The following is a 20,676-nucleotide window of genomic DNA, read 5'->3' on the forward strand; positions in this document are numbered from 1 at the left end:
ACGCACTCCTGGATCTGCACAGATGTGAACTTAGCCTAAGGCACTGCTGGATCTGACTGCTCACTGTTCTCTAGGCTAGAATCTCTGACATCAGGGATCAAATCAATGTCTCTACCAAGATGGCTGCCTACATTCAGAAACACAATGCAGAGCAAGGCATTGTAGGTAAGCAATGGTGAAAGCATCAGCTGCAGGGAGACCACAGACAATACTGTTGATTAGTCCTTTCCGCTCTACCTGCCAATTTTTAGGCACAGCTTCCGGAGTTCTAAATGTGAACCTTCCTAAATGCCAATGGCTGCTTGGCGTGCATGCCACCTTGCTTAATTGTAGAACAATGAGGAGAAATTGCAGCACGCAATCAAAATGTCCTTTTTAGGAAACTAAGTTAAATTTAAAAAAAAATCAGTTTTGCTGCTTTATTACTGCACTTTATATTTATCCCTTGCACCGCTTTATTGAACAAGACCACAGCAGTGGACCTCTTCAAATAACCAAAATCTTACTGGCAAGCAATTTAAAAAAAAAAGTATAATTGGCCTTTAGGGTTAAAGTCTCATATTCCTTTAATCTAAAAAAGGATTACAGTCAATTTCACACAACATGGCATAAAAATAAACTTTTAGTTCCCCTTTGCCTCAAGTCTTTCACATTGTTAAATTAATACACATGAGACAGTTTCCATAAGTCAAAACTCCCTTCTTGTTCACAGAAAAAGTCCACATAAGACACTTAAACCATACTGTTGGATGCTGGTAATGGAGCAAAACAGTGGATTTTTTTTCCCTAAAAACAAAAAAAAAGACAAGAACCTCCACCCCCCCAATTGTCTCTAATGCCAGTTTTGGGTGGGTTTGTGCTAAGTTCACCACTGCTTCATAACCATTTGTACAAAAAGATCTAAGACAGGAACACCCTCTACGAATGGAAAGCAGCAAAGTCAATATTTAATGTCATCAGTCCTGTGTAAGTCTATGACTGCCACATATACGTTTTTGAAGTGTCAATTTGAACAATGGTTGGGAAAGTTTTATCCTCTTGTGGTGGCACCAGAACAGGTTGCTCAAGGCTGCTTTCCTTTTCTTTCTCTGCTTCTCCTTCCCAAAGGCTGATAAGTGGAGGGTAAAACTCATTTAGGGGGATGAATGAAGCTCTCTGCATGTACTTTTTTAAAGAGTGTCCGCAGCTTTTGTGACGGAGGTGATGTCCAGCATATACAATGACAGCTGCCATGCACAAACCAGCAATGAGAGAGCCAAGAGCTGCTGAAAAGGCAATACTCACTGGCCTACCCATGACTGCCATGGAAAATGAAGCATCCTTAGTGGTCACATTGAGGCAAGACTGTTGACTTGGATGAGAAATAGAAGAAACAGTAAGGCACACCTCATATTTGGTGGCTGGTTGGAGATGAGTGAGATTATACTCCTGAATTTCAAGAGGAACCTTGGCTGTGTAACTGATATGTGGGTTGTGTATCCTCATTGTTGCTGAGGTCCACTGGACAGGCACTAGAACACTTGGAGCATTCACAGGGCCACCCAACATTTTCCATTCCACTACAACAAAACTTGAATGAACTTTCTTTGTAATGATGGAGAGGGAAGTGACTTCTTGTTCCTGAGTTCCATTTATGAAGAGAACCACACTTTTGCTGTCTGTACCATCTGAGTTCCACATTTGGCACATATATGACCCAGAGTCCTCCTCTGTGGCATCCAATATTTCCAAGGAACCTTCTCCCTGAATACGTACTCTGCCATTTCCTCCTGATATTCTTTCTCCATGTGGAGTTATCCAGTAGATTTCAGGTTTTGGATGACCACTTGCTTGGCAAGTTAGAGTTACTAGCTGGTGCTTGGAAAGGTGGAGCCGAGAAGGAAAAGAGTGTGTATCTATTAACGGTGGGCATCTATTAAGCCATGCTTGGCCTTGTATTTCCTGAAAAGGGTGTCCACTCACCAGGGGAGGGCTTGTGCAAAGTGTTGCTTGGGCTTCAATTAACCTCAAAGATGAAAGTCCTTTCCAATTGTTTTGACAGTCACAGCGGAGAGGATTACTGTACAAACTGATTTCAGTTAACCCTGGTAGCATTTGAAATACTTTAAGTGGTATCAATGCTAGTCGATTATTGCTGAGAAGTAGCGTTTTCAAGGAGCCAACATTAGAGACAAATGCACCAGGATCTAGATAGGTCAATCTGGGGTTGTTGCAGATTTCTAGTTTAATTAACTCAGGCAGATCCTGAAAGGCCTCACTCTGGATAAATTCAAGCTCCTCCATTGAATTAAGGCTTAGTTCTTCAAGATGTGGCATGTCTCTAAAATCTCCTGCTTGAACTCTGCTAATGGGATTTTTGTTGAGGTCTAGGAATTTTAGCAATTTGAGAGGTTTTAGTGCTTCCTTGGGAACAGAAGCCAACCGGTTGTCAAAAAAGGAGAGGCTTTCTAGATAGTCCAGTCCATAAAATGCATTTTCTGGAACATGGTCAAGTTCCATCCCTGCTAACACAAGACTATGTAGTTTCCCGAGAGGCTGAAAATTAAAGTTCTGAAGAGCGCTTACAGGATTTTCTCCAATCATAAGTATCTCTAGATTTGGGAGATCTTCAAACCACCTTGAATCTATAACACGTAGTCGATTGGCATTTAGGTGAAGTCTCAGAAGCTTACCTAAGCCAGAAAAGGCACGGGGACCAATAAAGTTAATCTGGTTGTGGTTAATATATAACTCTTCTAGGCTTTCTAGGTCTTTTAGGCAATAGTCTGGAAGTTCTGTGAGTTGGTTCTCTTCCAGATAAAGGGTGATGAGATGAGACAGGTTTGAAATGCTCAGATCTTCAATACTTTGAAAGTGATTTTGTGATAAGTCTAGTTCTGTAAGGTTGACCAGATCCTGAAGTTCCCAACCCATACGTGAGATCTTATTGCTTTGAAGCAGCAAAACCTGGGTGTCTATGGAGAGGTTCTCTGGGATATGAGTCAGCAGAAGGTCATTGCAGTCCACTGTCTTGGCTTCATGGTAAACTGACTGAGGTGTGAACCAAGGCCTTGTCTCACAAACACATTGAGGAGGACAGAATGCCAGGCAAGATGTAGAATATACATTGAAAATCATAAGAAGAATACAAAGTTCAGTCCAAGGAAGCAGTCTTTTCATTCCCACACATAAGAAACGAGGCATGTTCAATGTTGTCTAGAAAATCACAGTAATCCAGTTGAGAAACAATTGACCTGTAATGAGACCAAGAGACTGGAATCAGAATGGATAATGTAATAAAATAATTAAATAATTTAAAATGGCATGGTACTGCCAACATTTGTCTGCACACCTGTTTAGCCAAAACTGGACCAAAGAAATCTATACTGCCCATATCAACAAGACCCTGCCTACCATTTTTGCAGGGTAGTTTGGCAAATAAAAGTCTAATTATATATTTTTTGCAGGTGTCGAGCAGAGAGCCAGAGATGAGAGGCCCATTGAGTTCTTATCAGCTGCCTAAACATGTGCCGATAGCTTGCTCTGTCAACTAGGCTTCTAAGTAACCATGACAGTATAAAACACAAAAGCATGGAGTTGCCATGAATAGTCAAAGTGACAGGTTCCCTTTCATCACTGGAAGAACCCGATACATCTTCTACCTTTACTTCCTCACTCTTTGAAAACATTCTGTTTACTACGATTTATTATTTATGTATTTGAATCCATGATTAGGATGTTTTCCTCATTTATGCTGATAGAACAGCATGCCATTTTTTATGTTAATTTATTTGTTTTTAATTTTAATTTTCTATTTTGCCTTGGAAACGGAAAGGAAGATGTTGACTGGTTGATACGTGGAAAACACACAGGCACTTTCAAATGGTGAGGCCTGTTATTGCCACAAAAATAGGTTATTATTTTATTTTGTTTCCTTTTTAAACCATTCCATTGCTAATCCTCCTGATCCCAATCTCCACAATTCATGATCGCGTTTGCATGTAATTCCTGTCACTGCACAATACATCCCCGGGCCCTCTTTGTTTCCTCCACCTTGTGACGCTTTTGGTCAGCCCCTTGCCTACTTCTTCTCCCTCCATATTTGCTAGTTCCCCTCGTTTTTCTCCCCATCTTAAGCCTCGTCTCCTACGCTCTTTTTAGCTCACACTAAGATGTTACCATGGCAACACCCTGAGTGCTCTATCTAACCAACTACATGGAAATGAAGGCACAGAATTAACCCTGAATAGCCTGTATAATTTAATACGCCATAGCTGTGGAGGCGTGGCAACTGGAAAGGAAAAATAAAAGGGCAATGTACACAGATGTCTGAAATATGACAGACATCATATGCCAGTGCTATATACATACACATTTTTATAGCTGTGTGTGTACTGTGGATCACATGAGTAAGCTCTGTTGATACTTGAATTATATTGAAGGTATACTCCAGGCCAACAAGAAAATATCCCATTTTCATTGATCGAGCAGACACAGTCTAACTGTGGCTGTCATTGTCATCTGAGCCATGCATCTGGCTGCCGTGTTGTTTAAAATCCCAGTGCTGTTGGTATCCTTATTCCTAAATGACCCTGAACCTACACCGTATTGTGTTTCCAGGTTTTTAGGACTGTCCTCTCCAGTTCTCGGGGAATCAGGAGCTTCAGTCCTGCACAGAAGCTATCTTAGGCACTGAGAAGCTATATAACTACAGATTCTTAGTAGGGTTGAAAATGGTTAGTTGCTCAGTCCATTTCTTATTGCAGTTCCCTTTTATTCAAGAATTTAAACCCTCTTCCTCTAAGGATGCCCGCTGTATAACTGGATGTGCCACTTGGACAGGAAGCGAGTATAAAAACCTAACCTACAAAAATAAAACGCTGACAAAAGCTTTAACCCTTCTCCACTTTATCCAAAAAAGCAAATAGCTTGGGCTAGAGTTGCACCTGCCTTGACAATGGCAATTAACGCTTTTCTGACTGACTCCACTTGGTGCCTGGAATTAGATTTATTAACATAATCATCCCAACTATTAGATGGCTTTTGGTCTCTGCAATCGGTTTTAGCACCAAGGACAGTTCCAGCAGCTGCATGTGTACAGAAGACTGAGCCAAACATGGCCGATAGAGGAAAATATATCAGTGGTGGGTATTGTGACCTGGACTTGATATAGCGGCTCCTGCAGACACAGGGAAGATTGCTTGTACAACAGTCACTTCAGCTCCTCCACACCAGCCCCTGACTACACACCTTGGTACATATGTTTATGACAATTCCATATGCTTTTTAACAGTTTTTAATGTTCTAATTTTTGTATAGTTAAAGTGCAACTCTGGGAAAATGTAAAGGTATTCCTTGCAGTGGGGATGTTCCCACACTGCAGGGGGACATAGAAACACAGAAAAGTGACGGCAGAAAAAAGACCAATTGGTTTATGGAGTCTGTTTTTTTTTTTAATTTACACTTTTTTTTATTTTGGTTAACTTTTTTTGTCTGGGTATAGATCTATGTTTGTCCCACACATGTTTAAATCCACTTACTGTTAACTCAATCACTACCACTGCTGGAAGTCTTTTCCAAGCATCAACTAGCCTTTCATCAATTCTAAGATTAGTTTGGAACTTTCCTCCAGTTAGTTTGAGGTCATGTCCCCATGTTCTTGATCTTGGCTTCATAGTAAAAATACTGCCCTCCTGAACCATATTCAACCCCTTGATGCATTTAAAGGTTTCAGTCATGTCTTTCTTTTCTCGTCTTTCCTCCACACTGTAAAAATGAAGTTCCTCAAGTCTTTCCTGATATGTTTTATCCCCAAGACACTTAGTATTGTTGTTACCTGTTTCTGAGCTCATTCTGTTTTATCAATGTTCCTTTGTAAGTGAGGTCTCCAGAATTGGACACCGAATTCTAAATGAGGTCTCACTAAAGATCTATACAGGATAATCAAAACCTCCTTCCTCCTGCTAGTGACCCCTCTAGTGATATAAAGATTTATATAGGGGAATCAGAATCTCCTTCCACTTGCTGGTGACCCCTCTAGTGATATAAAGATTTATATAGGGGAATCAGAATCTCCTTCCACTTGCTGGTGACCCCTCTAGTGATATAAAGATTTATATAGGGGAATCAGAATCTCCTTCCACTTGCTGGTGACCCCTCTAGTGATATAAAGTTTTATATAGGGGAATCAGAATCTCCTTCCACTTGCTGGTGACCCCTCTAGTGATATAAAGATTTATATAGGGGAATCAGAATCTCCTTCCACTTGCTGGTGACCCCTCTAGTGATATAAAGATTTATATAGGGGAATCAGAATCTCCTTCCACTTGCTGGTGACCCCTCTAGTGACGCATCCTAGAATTCTATTTGCTTTTCCAACTGCCTGGTTACACTGTTTGCTAATTTTTCAATCATCTGAGATAGGTACTCCAAAATTTTGTTCGTCTGTAGTGCTAGCCAAAATTGTACCCCCAATGCTGTATTCTGTCAACAGATTCTTATTCCCTAGGTGCATTATTTTACATTTAGACACATTGAACTTCTGTTTCCACTGCTTTGACCAATCTTCCAGCAATGCCAAATCATGTTCAATGTTACAGACACCTCCAGGGATATCAACCCTTTTACACACCTTTGTGCCACCATCAAAAATACATATCTTGCCCAACAAACCTTTAGTTATATCACTTACATATAGATTAAATAGAACAGGACCTAGTACAGAACCTTGTGGTACTCCACTAGTGACTGCTTTCTGTTCTGAATTAATTCCATTTACAACCACACTCCGGTATCTATCCTTTAGCCAACTGCATATCCACTGAACCACCCTTGGTTTAAGTTGTAGCCTGTACAACTTTTATATTAGATATTTATGTGAAACAGTATCAAAATCCTTGCTTAAATCAAGGCTATGTCCACAGCACCACCCTGGTCCAAAACATTTGTTTGGTGTCACAGTGGTGTAGTGGGTAGCACTCTGGCCTAGCAGTAAAAAAGGGTTGCTGGTTCAAATCCCAACTATGACACTACCTGCCTGAAGTTTGCATGTTCTCCCTGTGCCTGTGTGGGTTTACTCCAGGTACTTTGGTTTCCTCCCACACTCCAAAGACATGCTGGTAGGTTAATTGGCTTCTGCCCAAAAATTGGCCATGGTATATGAATGTGAGTTGGGGACCTTGGATTGTGGGCTCCTTGAGGGTAGGGACTGATGTGAGTGTGCGATGTATGTGTGGAGTGCTGCGTAAATTGATGGCGCTATATGGGTACCTTAAATAAATAGGGATAATTGTACCCACACTCACTCAGGTTGGACTGGTGTCTTTATTCAATCTTTCTAACTATGTTACTAACCATGTATTAGTGATAGTAAGTAAATAATAAATGGTGTTGCGCTCCACACAAAATTAGTTAAATCTAATAATTAATAAATAATCGCATAAAATCTTAAAGACGCACTCATGCGATTAAAATTACTTTAAATTATAACTACAAACTTTTGTGCTAAAATTTATACATATATAATATATATATAAATTTTAGCACAAAAGTTTGTAGTTATAATTTAAAGTAATTTTAATCGCATGAGTGCGTCTTTAAGATTTTATGCGATTATTTATTAATTATTAGATTTAACTAATTTTGTGTGGAGCGCAACACCATTTATTATTTACTTACTATCACTTGAGGGGAGGGTTTGCACCTCTGCCGGTGTTTTTGCTGCAACCATACCAGTCTTCTTGAATTTACCATTGTAGCGCGAGGATAACCTATTATTACCATGTATTAGTGATATAGTAAAAATAAATAAATCAGGGTAAGAAAAACTTTTTTTGCTCCCCTAGACCAATGGTCTCCAAATTGCGGCACATGGGCCAGATGCAGCCCTTTTCTTTACTTTATCTGGCCCTTGAGACACTCCCACTAGTACAAGGCACTGTTCTTCCCACTGACACCATTAATGAGGTGCCATTCCTTTCACTGACACCAGCATTGGGCTACTTTACCTCACACTAACACCAACAATTGGGCATAATCTCTCCCACTAACGCCATTAATGGGGCACTATTCCTCCAACTGACATCAGTGATGGGGCACTATTACTCACTCCCACTGATACAATGTGGCACTATTCCTCCCACTGATACCAACAATGTGCAACTATTCCTCCCAGGCTCCCACGAATACCAATGATGAGGCCCTATTCCTCATTCTACCGACTAAAGCATTATGTAATGTTTTTACTCCCACTGACTACCAAGCCTGAGGCCTTTTTACTCTCCCAGACACTGGAGGATTTTCTACTCCAACTGACCACAGTCCAGCTCCTCTCCCCCAAAGTCTAAAGGATAGTAAATTTTCCCTCTGTTTAGAAAGTTTGGAGACCCCCTTCCCTAGACAAAAGCAAGCAGAGCCCCACTGCAGGGGATCATTCTTTAGTTGCCCGGAGTTGGGTTTTAAAGCACAAGTGAGCTGAAGCTGGTGTTGGCGACTAGTTTTGGAGACTTCAGTGGAAATATTTTGTTACTGCCAGGCACTGAGCCATTTTTAGCACAGAGATGAGAGTGCAGAAAGTGTTGCACTGACCTAAGGCCACCTCCACTAACTCTTCCTGTAGCCCCAACACACCATGTAACCCTAATACCCCGTACACACGAGCGGACTTAAGTCCGACAGACTTCCAAAGGAGTTCCGTCGGAGTTCTGCTGGAATTCCGACGGAGTTCTGACAGACTTTTCGGCCGAACGGACTTGGCCACACACAATCACACTAAACTCCGACGGATTCGAACGTGATGACGTACGACTGGACTCGAATAAGGAAGTTCATAGCCAGTAGCCAATAGCTGCCCTAGCGTCGGTTTTAGTCCGTCGGAGTAGCATACACACGAGCGGAGTTTTCGAAGGGGACCGGGTCCGGCGGAGTTCCGTCGGGAAAATTTGAAGCATGCTTCATTTCTAAAGTCCGTCAGACTTTGGCGAATCAAAAGTCCGTTGCAGCCCACACACGATCGGATAGTCTGACGGACTCGGTCCTTCGGACTTTGGATGTTGAAAAGTCCGCTCGTGTGTACGGGGCATAACACTTATTTTTCCTAATACTTCCATGTATGAGGGAGCATGTGACTCACTGGTGCTTGGCAATTGGCTGCACACAGAGCTGTCCCATTTTAGCTTGGTGCTTACACATGGCTTCCTCTTCTCACAGTGGTCCACTCAGCCACAGGAAATGAAGGGTCGGGAAGTATGTGCTGCTGGTGGTAATTCATTTGTTGATTTGCCCTGCATGGTTAATCCATAGGTTCACTGTAAGTCCTTGTTTGCATACTCCACCTCTCCTGAGCTGGGAGATCACTCCTCTGCAACAACCGATTCCAGCACCCAAATTCTGGCACCAGAATCTCTTGTTCAATGTCTACACTTTACATAAAGCCATAAAAGAAAATAAATTATTTGAGAATGGACTGCACATTTATTCCTGGATAACCATGGCATTGCCATTTGGCTCTAGGATGGCTGCAGAGCCAAAAGGTGATGCCATGATTATCCAAGAATAATTCTATTGTCAAGTAAGTCATTTTTTTGTTTATGACTCTATGAAGGGTGGCAAGGTAGTCACCCTGTGAAACTGGAATTTCATTTTTGAATGTGCTTACATTTTCTCTGCAACCAATACCTGTTGTTAAGTACCTAGTCTGTAGGTGTATTATAGTTAGGCTGGCCATACATTATACAATTTTCTTCTATAGATTTCCTTTAGAAATCAAACCTAAACACTTTAAATTTGTGTGCAATCAGGCATACCCTTGTACTACACAGTTGAAGGTAAATCTAAAGGAAATTGAATAATAAGAAAATTGTATGGTGTATGGCCAGCCTAATGCCCCGTACACACGAGCGGACTTTTCAACATCCAAAGTCCGAAGGACCGAGTCCGTCAGACTATCCGATCGTGTGTGGGCTGCAACGGACTTTTGATTCGCCAAAGTCTGACGGACTTTAGAAATGAAGCATGCTTCAAATTTTCCCGACGGAACTCCGCCGGACCCGGTCCCCTTCGAAAACTCCGCTCGTGTGTATGCTACTCCGACGGACTAAAACCGACGCTAGGGCAGCTATTGGCTACTGGCTATGAACTTCCTTATTCGAGTCCAGTCGTACGTCATCACGTTCGAATCCGTCGGAGTTTAGTGTGATTGTGTGTGGCCAAGTCCGTTCGGCCGAAAAGTCTGTCAGAACTCCGTCGGAATTCCAGCAGAACTCCGACGGAACTCCTTTGGAAGTCTGTCGGACTTAAGTCCGCTCGTGTGTACGGGGCATTAGTCTTCAGTCATGAGCTGTCTGCCTTGTCCAAAAAACACCAATCAGATTCAACCCTGCGCTGGAAAGCAGCATTGGAAAGGCAAAGTTTGAATGTGATTGGCAGCTAGAAGGTAATGTAGATAGATATTATTTCAGACACACTGAGGTCCAAGGTGTTTGTACATTACTACAGTCAATGTCGCTGAACAAATTATTCTTTGTGGTCTTTTGTTTGGCTGTCTGCCTAATAAGCAGACACATCCTATCTATTAGAAGTGGGTTTGCCTCATATTTTTGTATTGGATTCTTAACGACGTTGCAAAAAAAGCATTTTCATGAAACTATGTTCAGTCCAAACACGTCTGTTTTCTGTGTGAATAGTTAGAGGTCAATTTGAAAGGAGTGGTCCAATCAAAAGAGAAATTTCAAATGTTCAAATTAGAGGTGTTGTCTGGTGGTCTGAGTCAGCCCCTGGCTTTCTATGGGTTATAGATACTTCAATAGCGAGATCCCCTGCCATAATTCCTGTCTTTTTCTGTCCAACTGGGAGTTTTGGGTGTCCCTTGCCACCTTTGTGTGCACCAGCTCCTCCTGTCACATTCTCCATCATATAAAATCAATATAATTCCCAGCAGGGAGAGTGGGAGCCTCTTATCATAACGTGTAGACCTAAAAATTCAAGTGCAATACCTAAATCCCTAAGGAATACATAAAAAAAACCTCTAAGGCCCCTTTCACACACGTCCATTTTCACAGACTCCGTTTGCTCAGAGGGGATCACTCCGTGATCCCCGCTGAGCCGGCGGATGACAGGTCCGTCTCTGCTCTCCTCTATGGAGGATTGGATGAAAACAGATCAGCCTGTCCATTTTCATCCGGTTCCGCGAGACGGATAGAAAAAATGGTTTCCATCCATCTGGATTCAGCGGATCAGAGTGGATCGGATGTCAGTGGACATGTCACCACTGACACCTGTTGCTCCACAGACCTGTATGGAGCGTCCGTTCAGGTCCACCTAAAGAACTGTCAAGTGGACCTGAAAGGTCCGCATGTGTGAAAGGGGCTTTAGGCCCCTTTCACACATGCAGACCTGAAAGGTCTGCCTCTCAGTTTTTTGGGCGGACCTGAATGGACTCTCCATGCATCTCTATGGAGCGACGGATGTCAGGGGTGACATGTCCGGTGACATCTGATCCGCTCCCATCTGCTAAATACAAATGGATGGAAATCCTATTTTCCATCCGTCTGGTGGATCAGATGAGAACGAACAGGCAGTCTGTTTTCATCCAATCCCCCATAGAGGAGAGCGAAGCTCTGACAGTTCCTTCTGCAAGCGGTCCATCAGCCCCGTGTAAAAGGGACCTAAGGCCAGGTTCACACTTTTCCGCTGCAATGTTTTGCGATATTGCACGTTAGTGCCTGTTAATGCAGGTTACATTTAAATGGCAACCCAGAGTATTAGGGAAACACAATTCCAACGCGTGTTGCAGTGTACCTAAATGCACAGTAAATCCCTACCATATGCTATGGTGCGCTGCATTGAAAAAAATGGTGTATATCCATTTTTTATGCTAATGCATAACCAGCCCATCCATTTAAATTAATGCAGGTGAATGCACATAAAAATTCACCAAACCAGAAATGCATGAATCCAGCCTTAATTGCCATTTGCCAGCAAACAACTTTTGGATCTATCTTGGGTAGACTGTAAGGCCCCTTTCACACTGTCGGACCGTTCAGATCCGCCTGTCAGTTTTGACGGCGGACCTGAACGGGCGATCCATGCTGGTCTATGGAGCGACGGATGTCAGCGGTGACATGTCCGCTGACATCCGACCCGGGCCGATCCGCCAAAATCAGACAGATGGCCCTACATCTGGATCCGTCGCTATCGGATCGGGTGAGATCTCTCCATAGAATCCTGCGGCGCTCGACAAGCCCCTCCCCGTTCAGTGAGCAGTGAGGGACTTGTCATCCACCAGCTCAGCGGAGATCAACAGAGAGATCTCTGGCTGAGCCGGCGGACAGAGGCAGACTCCATGCAAGCGGATCTGCCTCGTTTGAATGAGGCCTTATATAGTATTAAAAATGTGGTATTTTTGTAACATTTTAACATAAATACATGTAAGACATATTTAAAGTAACCTTAAAGCGCCAGTAAACCACTGGCCATTTTTTTTATACCCTGCAAGGTAAAGTCATAATGTGCTAGTATGCATCACATACTAGCACATTATGTTAAACTTACCTTAAAACTAAGGTAATTAGGTTCAGGAAGGCAGTCTTTTCAATATATAACCAAAATCAAGAACACAGGGACATGACCTCAAACTAACTGGAGGAAAGTTCAAAACTAATCTTAGAAAGTATTATTTTACTGAAACGGTAGTTGATGATTGTAATAAACTACCAACAGAGGTAGTGAGACAGTCAACAGTAAATGGGTTCAAACATGCTTGGGATAAACAGATCTATAGTCATACAACAAGGTTAATAAAAGAAAAAACCCAAACAAAAAATAAATAAAATGGGCAGACTTGATGGGCTACTCAGTCTTTTTCTGCTGTCACTTTTCTATGAAGCCTTCCAGTGCCACGCTGTCACCACTACAGGAGCTTCCATCTTCACCCGGTCTTCCTTCTGGGTTTGTGGACTGTGACTGGCCAGAGCCGCGATGACGTCACACCTGCGTGAGCCACCGTTTACGGTACAGGACTCTGAAGGAATGGCCCAGGTGGCCTTCAGAGTGCATGTGTCTGTGATCTCCCCAGCTGCATTTACAGTAAATATCTCCTAAACGGTACATGTTTAGGAGATATTTCCACTACCTATAGGTAAGCGTTATTATAGGCTTACCTATAGGTAAAAGTCAGAGATGGGAGTTGGGGGCCTCCCTCTGAAAATACCAGCTGCCTGGTTGTTATACTGAGCCTCTGGCTTCAAAACTCAGAGTCACTGACATGGGGCAAATATGTAGTCCAGGAAAGCTGTAGGAAAATTAAAAGTCCTTGTCTTGCTCACAGTTATTGAGAGTACAGTAAATGTCAGCATGACAGCAGGACAACTAACATTTTCAGAAGAAGTCAGGAATCAGAACCTCCTTTGCTCTTTTGAGTGCTGTATTATTGGACACATGTGAATCATGTCTTTCTTTTGTACAGGTTACACCCCTTTGTCACCAGCCAAGTTATGTTATTGCTGATGATGGGCACCCAAAAACCAGATAAGCTTTTGGTAGAAGTGTGCTGTCAGCTGTATAGGCAGAATGATCACTGCAAGGTCCACCAATCAGCAGCCTGCAGGGATAAAGAACGGCTGTGTAATATGAAAGTTGCAGAGAGCCTTGTGATTCCTCTCTTTCTTTCATCCACAGGTGTTCAGGAGTAGCTAGGCAAGACAAACAAAAGAAGAAAATGACTGTAACTTAAAATTTAGCCCTTCCTTAGCCTGCTGCAGTAGCGTCATGCCTGTGTTAGTTATAAGTAACTGTAGCAATATTCAAATATATGTTTAAATTTAGAATGTTTAGTGATGTAAAGGTTTAAGTTTTACCAAAATTAAGATGTTGTAAGAAGTGGTTGAAAGACTTTGCATTCTCGAATTCCCAGGTCACACCTACACTTTTGTTACATAACATAATTTCTTGCTGGCTTTAGAAAATATGAATAAGGGCAAGAAAGCATCTGTAAGCTTAAAAATGGCTCATAATTACTTAAAAGAAGTGCTTCAACTTTAGATAGTGTAAGCATGTAGCCCTTTAAGCTGTTAAGGGGCAATAGTGGGCCTCACTTTGACCAAAACTTCACCAGAACAGGTGTAGAGTCCACCTGAACCACTGAGCTAAAAATGATAAACTAAAGCATCCTCTGTAATAGACGAGAGGGCCCAGTACTGTCAAATATCAGAGAATTAGAAGTGGAGGAAAAGATTCTTGGAAGACTAAGGATATAATATGATGAAGAAGATAGTATGTTGAAAAAGATAGAAAGGGCAAGCAAGAGGTCAAATTAACTTCAACTTCACCAAGAGAAAAGACAGGAAAGGCAGGTTTGGTATCCCAAAGTAAAGAATTGAAGGCAACACAAAGACAAAAAAAAAACAACAACTGGGAGTTGAATACATAGCAAAAAGTAAAAATACATATGAAATCCAAAGGGGGAGATTCTAGGAAGTCAAAAGGTAAGATAGACAACCTAAAGGGGAAGACTACGAGGTAGCCCAAAATGATGATAGACAACTCAGAAGGAAAGACTAATAGTTGGCCTACAGTTGAGACATTCCAAAGGGGAAGACTTATAGGTAGCCCAAAGGTAAGATATACAATCCAAAGAGAAAAAAATACTAGGTAGCCCAAATATAATATAGTCTACCCAAGGAGGAAGACTAATAGGTAGCTAAAAAGGTAAAATAGGCAACCCAAGGGGGAACTCTACTAAGCAGCGCAAAGTAAAGATAGGCAACCCAATGGGAAGGTAGGTCATTCTAAGTGGTGTCAGAGAGGTAACCCAAAGGTAAGATGTAGAGTAAACATAATGGGGAGACAAATATGAATATGGACAAAGGCAACCTAAAGAAAAGATGGAGGCACAAAGTGTAGAGGAATAGGCTGCCTCCTAAAAAAAATGGATGTGCAACTTAATATACAAAACAGGCAAGACACATAAGAAACTCAAAAAGGAGGTGATGAGGCAACCCAATGGGAAGTCAAACAAAAGCCAAAGAAAAAACTTACTATGTAAGGTCTTCTGGCTGTACACGGAACCACGGGTCTTGACTCTATTTGCGTTTGCACAATTGACGTCCTGAACTTTATGCCATCGGCTTTATGTTCGGCGTTCTCTCATTCTTTGTCTTCCACGCCCTTTTCTTCGCCAGTTCTCTCTGGTCGCTTGCGGCCTTCTGCCTGTCTCTACAGAGTCGTAACCCTGAAAATTCTCCTGTTCTCTAAAATTCGCCTGCCTTGCCTTTGTCTATCATGTTATCTCTTTCTCTCTCCTTTTCTCTCTCTCTCTCTCCCTCGTGTTCCTCTCTGTGCTTGATTGTTTCTTGTCCTTATGCTGTATAAAAGCAGCTTTTTATCTGACAGCTGCTGAGAGCGGCCAATAGGATTTGCCAAGCACCAGGGCAGCAGCCAATGATGAGGAGAGAAGGGAGGGCTGGAATGAGAGAATGGATAGTGTAAAGCTTCTGATATAGAAACTGACAACACACAGTGATATTATAAATATGGATAAGCTGTGTGTTGGTGTCAGACCAGGATCACATCACTGACCTGCCTGGAAACAGGGGGAGTCTCATCCTTAACCCTTCCCTGCCTGGCTCAGACTGCACTGGGAAACAGTGACATCATTGGCTGCCAGCTGCAGACAGAGGAAGGGTGCAAGCTGTAGAGCTACGTGATCAGGACACAGTCTGCTTCATACTGCAGATGAAAACAACAATGCCTTAAAATCCAAGATGTAAAGAGGCTATATATTGTGCAATCATTCAGCCTTTATCTGTAATATACAGTGTGGGCAGCTATGTAGTATGCTGAAAATGTGCAAAATTGTGCAGTCATTCAATATGGTGTCCTACATACATTATACTTACATATGCATCATTTTTGACAACCTTTAATTAAGCTTGTATTTATTTGTAGTGAATAGTGTGTGCAACCATGCTGTGTATATATGTACCGCGGGTGCAGCGTTAAGCCTCAACATACACTTTTAATGAATACTGCGTGCAACCATGCCATCTGTGCATGGCTAAAATATTGTGCAATCACGCTGTTCATATCTGTGCCCTATAATGTGTGCAGCCATGCAGTAGATAACTCAGTCCTGTAAATGCGGTGTACAGCCATGCAATAAGTGTAGGGCACCGGTCACTGTCTGTCCTGTAAATTCTGTGTACAGTCATGCAATAAGTGTAGGGCACCGGTCACTGTCTGTCCTGTAAATTCTGTGTACAGTCATGCAATAAGTGTAGGGCACCGGTCACTGTCTGTCCTGTAAATTCTGTGTACAGTCATGCAATAAGTGTAGGGCACCGGTCACTGTCTGTCCTGTAAATTCTGTGTACAGTCATGCAATAAGTGTAGGGCACCGGTCACTGTCTGTCCTGTAAATTCTGTGTACAGTCATGCAATAAGTGTAGGGCACCGGTCACTGTCTGTCCTGTAAGTGCTGTGTATAGCCACACAATAAGTGTAGGGCACTGGTTACTGTCTGTCCTGTAAGTGCTGTGTATAGCCACACAATAAGTGTAGGGCACTGGTTACTGTCTGTCCTGTAAGTGCTGTGTATAGCCACGCAATAAGTGTAGGGCACCGGTCACTGTCTGTCCTGTAAATGCTGTGTACAGCCATGCAATAAGTATACGGAGTATATGTACCATGCATACTGTGTACAGGAATACAGTAAAACTAAAAAACTGTATGTTATTCTGTACAAAGATTAATGCGTGTTTTTATTTTCATTCTATTTAAATTCAAATGCAATTTGTGTTATCAAACAGTTTCATGCTGTCGGTAGGGAGTGAGCTCTGCTGTATTATCAAACATCAGGAATGTGACCATCTTGCCATCATGTGACACAACCAGTCACTGCCAAGACAAGGTCATCTAGAGCCTAGGGCGAACATGCCAAATTGTGACCCCCCCCAAAAATGTATGAGTATTATGTGTTGGCGAAAATCCCCTCCCCCTTCAAAAAAAAAACAAGCACTAATATGCATGCTCACCCCCTAAACATAAATTCCCTCTCCTCCCAGTACAAATCCACTCCCTGCTGACTGAAATTCCTCCTCCCAACACAAATCTTTGCCCCCCCCCATCCCTCCCAGTTCAAATCCTCTCACTCCTCATATGTCCCCAGCACAGATCCTCCATCTAACACAAATCCTCTACTCCTTAAATTTCCCCTCCAAGCACAAATCCCCCCCCATCACCCATCCTGGCACATATCCCTCCCACAAAATGTCCCCCACTAGCACAAATACCCTCCAATCATTCCTACTAGCACAAATCCCCCCCCCCCCCAAAAAAAGTATATATATATATATATATATATATATATCTATATATATATATATATATATATATATATTTCCCCTCTACCATATTACTTTTGTAGCACAAACCCCCAAAACCCCCCCTTCTAGCTCTAATCCTTTACCCTCACCTCCCCCTCCAACACAAATCCCCCCAAATCACCAATCCTAGCACACCTTCCTAAATTTGCCCTCTAGAACAATTCTCACCTCTGCTGCCCCCGAAATTCCCCTTCTCAGCATAAAATCCCCTCCCCACCAATCTCCTTAATCTCCTTGTGGTGCCCCCTCCAACTCACATGATACCACAGTGCCCAGGGCCATCCCTCCTGCCCACCCCTTGGCCCGACCTTGCAACCAGTGATCTGATGATTGTAAATAATGTTGAGAGCCAGAGATATCCCAACGTTAAGATTATAGAAACCACTAACCCATGAAGCAAAACACATGTTCCCAGGTGTAAGCACTGACCACTGTGAGCAGTGTAGTATAAACTGTCTCTACAAGTGACCGTATGTTAGCCCCTAAACAATTATAAAAATGACCACCATTGTAGACTGTCCTGTCGTTCCTAGCAGTGGCTGGTCCTGTAGCTGCACCCAGTTTCAATCAGACAGATTTCAAGACCTTCATTCCTTTTTAGCAAAATTGATTTGCTCAAATGTCTGGAAACAGTTAGGGGGTTAGGGGTACAGGTTATCATAAACACTGCAGCACAGATTCCCTCTTAAAACTATCTTCCAGTAACTTTATGCCCCTGCTATATAGCCTAATGTGAACTTTGTAGGCCCAGGTTAGCAGCTACCTTTAAAACCAGGTTGGACTTCCGGTTGCGGCGCCGCATGAGCTAGCTGCGCTCCCGCCTAGCTCCCGCTGCAGAGCCCCTCAAATCGGCTTAAAAGATCGGCCACAGCGGCCCTAGTGCCCCACTTCGAATCCGGGTACCCCCCAACGATCCCCGCTCCTATGGATCGCTTCGTGGAGAAAACAGGTGCCCGCTCGTACGCGGCCGCGGCGGCGCCCGCCGAACGGCCGCAAATTGAGCCCCCGGCTTCGGCCTATTCCGCTCCAGCTTTGCAGGCCTCTGCCGCGGATCACCCGGAGGCGGCTATGGAGGTAAGCGGGGTAGCCTCATCAGCATCCCCAGTGCATCCCGGACCCCCCCACCCCCGTGGGCATGTTGTAACAGCTCCTCATAACCAGACTGGGGATTCCCACCAGCCATCCCTTGGGGATAATGGACACACAGACCGCATAGCACAAGCGGTGGCGGCCCTGCTATCTCCCATGATCACGGCCTCTGTGGAGAAAGCCATCCAGGCCGGGATGAATCAAATTAAGACCCAACTTACAGAGCATGCTACAAGGCTCAATGAACTGGAACACAGAGTCTCTGAGGTGGAGGATGATCTCTATCAGTCCCAAGCCACAGAGCAGTCTCAGGACAAAATGCTTCAATATGCTCTTCAATAGTGATGGACGAACTTCCGACGGGACGTTTCGCGAACGCGAAACGCGAACGGACACAAACGTTCGCGAAAACGACCGTTCGCCGCGGGCTCCATTGACTTCAATGGGAGGCGAATTTCGCAAACCTTTAGGTCGAATTTGCGGCCACGGGGTAATTATTAGGGGGTAGCACGTAGTCCCACCACCTGGACAATAGCATAATACATGTATGAGGTGAATTTGGGATCGATAACTACAAGCATTTTTTTTTTATTTGGGAAATTGTTCTGACAATTCAGGACTATGGAGCTAATGAAGGCAATGGAGGAGAGGGAAGGTCAGGGACCAGGGTAGGCAAACAAGAGGGTGCAGGAGATACAGAGCACTGACAGCAGCACCGTAATACAGAGCACTGACATCAGCACCGTGACATACAGCGCTGACAGCAGCTCCGTGACATACAGCGCTGACAGCAGCTCCGTGACATACAGCGCTGACAGCAGCTCCGTGACATACAGCGCTGACAGCAGCTCCGTGACATACAGCGCTGACAGCAGCTCCGTGACATACAGCGCTGACAGCAGCACCGTGACATACAGCGCTGACAGCAGCTCCGTGACATACAGCGCTGACAGCAGCTCCGTGACATACAGCGCTGACAGCAGCTCCGTGACATACAGCACTGACAGCAGCTCCGTGACATACAGCGCTGACAGCAGCTCCGTGACATACAGCGCTGACAGCAGCACCGTGACATACAGCGCTGACAGCAGCTCCGTGACATACAGCGCTGACAGCAGCTCCGTGACATACAGCGCTGACAGCAGCTCCGTGACATACAGCGCTGACAGCAGCTCCGTGACATACAGCGCTGACAGCAGCTCCGTGACATACAGCGCTGACAGCAGCTCCGTGACATACAGCGCTGACAGCAGCTCCGTGACATACAGCGCTGACAGCAGCTCCGTGACATACAGCGCTGACAGCAGCTCCGTGACATACAGCGCTGACAGCAGCTCCGTGACATACAGCGCTGACAGCAGCACCGTAAGCAGCCCCAGGAGGAAGTCAGCACAGCACAGGGATGGTGTGATCCCCTCATAATAAGAACCCCCAGGAGGAAGTCAGCACAGCACAGGGATGGTGGGAGCCCCTCATAATAAGAACACCCAGGAGGAAGTCAGCACAGCACAGGGATGGTGGGAACCCCTCATAATAAGCAGCCCCAGTAGAAATATGACACCGCTCAACCTCTTCAAAGAGGAGGGTAGGGGCATATAGTACGGTGTGCTTTTTTGGGTCAGGGAAGTGAGCCAAATGAATTAAGAAGGTCTGTGTGCTTGATTCCAAAAATTGTTTATAGACATATACATGGTCTACTGATCACATGTGTTGAATTCCTCCGAGATCCATGCCTCATTCATTTTTAGAAATGTGAGGTAGTTAACACTGTGGTGAGCTAGGCGAGTACGCTTATCGGTCACAATCCCCCCTGCTGCGCTGAACGTCCTTTCGGACAGGACACTGGATGAGGGGCAAGCCAACAGTTCGATTGCAAATTGGGCAAGCTCTGGCCAGAGGTCAAGCCTGCCCACCCAGTAGTCTAGGGGTTCATCACTCCTCAGAGCGTCCACATCGGCCGTTAACCCAATGTAGTCGGACACCTGACGGTCTAGGCGTTCCCTGATGCTGGATCCGGATGACACCTGTCGATGGGTCGGCTGAAAGAATGACCTCATATCCGAAGTCACCAACACATCTTCAAACCGGCCTCTTCTTGCAGGCGCTGTTGGATTGGTACCCGCAAATCCTTCTCTGGGAGTGGGAATTGCTCCTCTGCCAGCGCACGCAAAAGCAGAATGCAGCATTTCTCGAAGCAAGGCCTGGAAGTGCTGCATTCTGACAGCCCTCT

At 44.0% G+C, this 20,676-nt stretch overlaps 1 protein-coding gene across 1 annotated transcript; it reads right to left on the minus strand.

Annotated features, from left to right (window-relative positions):
• Positions 1–548: 548 nt before the first annotated feature.
• On the minus strand, positions 549–15,479 carry LOC143974268 (leucine-rich repeat neuronal protein 1-like). The gene is made up of 2 exons (XM_077475464.1): positions 15,013–15,479; positions 549–3,233 (listed from the first exon to the last, which is right to left on the minus strand). The coding sequence occupies exon 2, from the start codon at positions 3,181–3,183 to the stop codon at positions 973–975; it is 2,211 nt and encodes a 736-aa protein (XP_077331590.1). The 5' UTR covers positions 3,184–3,233; positions 15,013–15,479; the 3' UTR covers positions 549–972.
• Positions 15,480–20,676: the final 5,197 nt, after the last annotated feature.

The sequence above is a fragment of the Lithobates pipiens genome, unplaced genomic scaffold (genome assembly GCF_037356315.1).
Source record: "Lithobates pipiens isolate NorthernLeopardFrog02 unplaced genomic scaffold, aLitPip1_a1.2 Scaffold_1, whole genome shotgun sequence".
Taxonomy (NCBI): Eukaryota; Metazoa; Chordata; class Amphibia; order Anura; family Ranidae; genus Lithobates; species Lithobates pipiens.

What these genes read in the sequence shown, in the direction of transcription:
- LOC143974268 (XM_077475464.1), bottom strand. Translation starts at nt 3,183, where the DNA reads ATGCCTCGTTTCTTATGTGTGGGAATGAAAAGACTGCTTCCTTGGACT.